The 2361-nt window shown below is 56.3% G+C and overlaps 2 protein-coding genes across 2 annotated transcripts in view; one reads left to right on the top strand and one right to left on the bottom strand.

The window, feature by feature from the left end:
• HEPACAM (hepatic and glial cell adhesion molecule) overlaps nucleotides 1-108 on the top strand; it is a 13900-nt gene extending 13792 nt beyond the window's left edge. The window contains 1 exon segment of the mRNA XM_023734020.1: nucleotides 1-108. This exon segment is cut by the window's left edge and continues 144 nt beyond it. Coding sequence (XP_023589788.1) covers nucleotides 1-108 — 108 coding nt within the window.
• Nucleotides 109-923: 815 nt separating this feature from the next.
• On the bottom strand, nucleotides 924-2063 carry HEPN1 (hepatocellular carcinoma, down-regulated 1). The gene is made up of 3 exons (XM_012556390.1): nucleotides 2060-2063; nucleotides 1103-1338; nucleotides 924-929 (listed from the first exon to the last, which is right to left on the bottom strand). Exons 1-3 carry the CDS (start codon nucleotides 2061-2063, stop codon nucleotides 924-926), a joined length of 246 nt encoding a protein of 81 aa, XP_012411844.1.
• Between the last annotated feature and the right edge of the window lie 298 nt (nucleotides 2064-2361).

Here is a 2361-nt window from a genome sequence, read left to right on the forward strand (position 1 = left end):
CCCAGCTCTCCCGGCCGCTCGCGCAGCGCCTCGCGCACACTGCGGACTGCCGGCGTGCACCTAATCCGCGAGCAAGACGAGGCCGGCCCAGTGGAGATCAGCGCCTGAGCGCCGCGGGGCCCAGGCACGCCCGCCGTCTGCCGCCTGCCGTCTGCCTGGGGGCGGCCCGAGAGGGCCCGGTGGGGGCGCGGGGCTCCGGGTGGGGACTTGTGTGAGCGTGCGCAGATGGGGGCGCGGTGGGTTGGCGGAGTGACCTGCGTGCGTCTGCTCCTGGTTTACTACCTGTGTTCTCAGTGGGTGTGGCTCCTGTCCTCTTAGGCCCATACAGATGATTACATTTCCGGCCCAGTCCCCCCAGGGCCTCTGTGGAAACTAACATCGGTAACCTAACCCCGTGACCATCCCGTGCTCTTCATAGGGGGCGCTTATGCTTTCCACCCCTTCCCACCCAAGGAACACCGGATTCCTGGGGCACATTTTTTTGTCAAGCCCAGATCAGAGAGACCGCTTGCCCAAAATGCACAGCAGCCCTAAACTAAGGGGAAGCCGGGTGTCGGTTATGGGTGTACAGGGGCTGTTCCGAGCACCAGGGGACTCGTGATGAAGGCAGCGCCATGGAGCACGCTTCTCCCTCCGGCCGCTTGCTTTCTGGGTACCCACAGGTTGGTGAGGGAGAAGCACGAGTACCACCCCTTGTCCCCTGATCTCCAGGGTTTGGCCTCCCCACAGCCTTCCTCAGCAGCCTGCCCAGCATCCTTTCTGTCACTGCCCATGCATGAGAGATGGGTGGGCTTATTCCTACAGAGATGGGATTCCCAGTCCCTCCCCTGGCCCAGGAAACCAGATCAAATGAGGAACTGTTTTTAACCCCTCAAACCCATGCCTTCTCCGCGCCTTCCTTACAAAACAAGACTTTCAAACAATCATCCCTGCGAAGGGTGTAGAGAAAGAGGTTCTAATCTCCGGAGAAGTGGGAGGAGGAAGAGGAGGCTTATTGTCCCCAGGTTGTCAGGAAGACGTGATCCTCCTGCCACCCACCTGCCCTGTTCCCAGATGCTCGCCCCAGGGGGCAGGACAAGGACAGACCCCTAATGAGACTAACATCAGAATACAGAGGGTCTGGGCCGGGCCCCTCTGCAGCTGCCCCAAGCCACTGCCACGTGTAGAGTTCACAGGAGACACAGTGATCTGCTGTGTGAGGAGGGACAATTAAAAAGCTGAAAGAGAGGAAGGCCCTCTGTGTGTTCTGTCTTCTTCTCCCTGATGCTTCTAGGGGGTCCTCGCACCCCTGGCCCCTCCCCAACCTCCTGAACTCCAGCTCTGATTCTCCTCCACCATCTCCCCGAGCAACTCCCAGGTCCCGTTACCCAACACCTCCACACCAGGGCAAGTTGTGTCCCAGGCCGGCCCCAAGAGCAGCAGGGTTTCTACTTTCCCCCCTCCGCCCAGCAGAATGCCCCTCCCAGCTCGAGTCCCTCTGCGCTTGCACAGGCTCATTTGAGCTGGTGTGCCTTTGCGGCAACCTGTTCATTAGCTGCGAAGGCACAACCGCTGGACCGATTAGCCAGAACCGATTCCCCAGCCTTCCCAAGTGCCTCATCCATGAGACTACGCATGCAGGGGAAAGTTGCTCAGGCCGATGGCAGCCACAGAAAATGGAAAAGGGTGCCTGCCCGTCAGCCTTGAGATGCAGAGGTGAAAATTAGGGTGAGACAAGAGGGTGTCCTGGTGCTGAATCCCTGAGGTGCCAGCTTCCCAGGCTCAAGCCCAACTAGCCTTAAGCGGGGGTGGGAGGGGGAGTGTATGTGCAAATAAGGAAGCGTTTTTTTGTTTTGTTTTGATCCTCGTCTTTGTATTAATAGCATCTAGCACTGTGCGTAGCACATTCTGGATGCTCAGTAAACTTCCGATGAAATGAAATGACTACTTGATTCCACATAAGCGAGGAGGCCAAAACAAACAGCTTAAAAATACCAGTCATTTTCCTTTTTTCTTCTCATCTTTCACTATCCATCCTCTTTCCAAAACCCAAGTTGTCTGCGCCAAAATCGTCACTCACTCATTCGTTCAGTTAGTTGTTCTTTCACTTATTCAACACATTTGTTAATCTCCTATGGCACCAGGGCTGACTGTACAACATGGCCACCTCCCAGAAGGCGGTCTCATGGGGAAGACAGATGAGGAAGCAGATTACCCAATACAGTAAAATGCAATGCAGGGGTAGGGACATGGTGCTCTGGGAGCATGTCGGAGGGGCAAAGGTATCCTGGAGAAGAGGGTGCTTGAGTCTAGTCTTGGAAGGATTAGTTAACTGGGTGGAAAAAAGGAGGAGAGAACGCATACTTGAGGCAAGGGAGCAGC

The sequence above is a fragment of the Trichechus manatus genome, unplaced genomic scaffold (genome assembly GCF_000243295.1).
Source record: "Trichechus manatus latirostris isolate Lorelei unplaced genomic scaffold, TriManLat1.0 scaffold00064, whole genome shotgun sequence".
Lineage (NCBI taxonomy): Eukaryota > Metazoa > Chordata > Mammalia > Sirenia > Trichechidae > Trichechus > Trichechus manatus.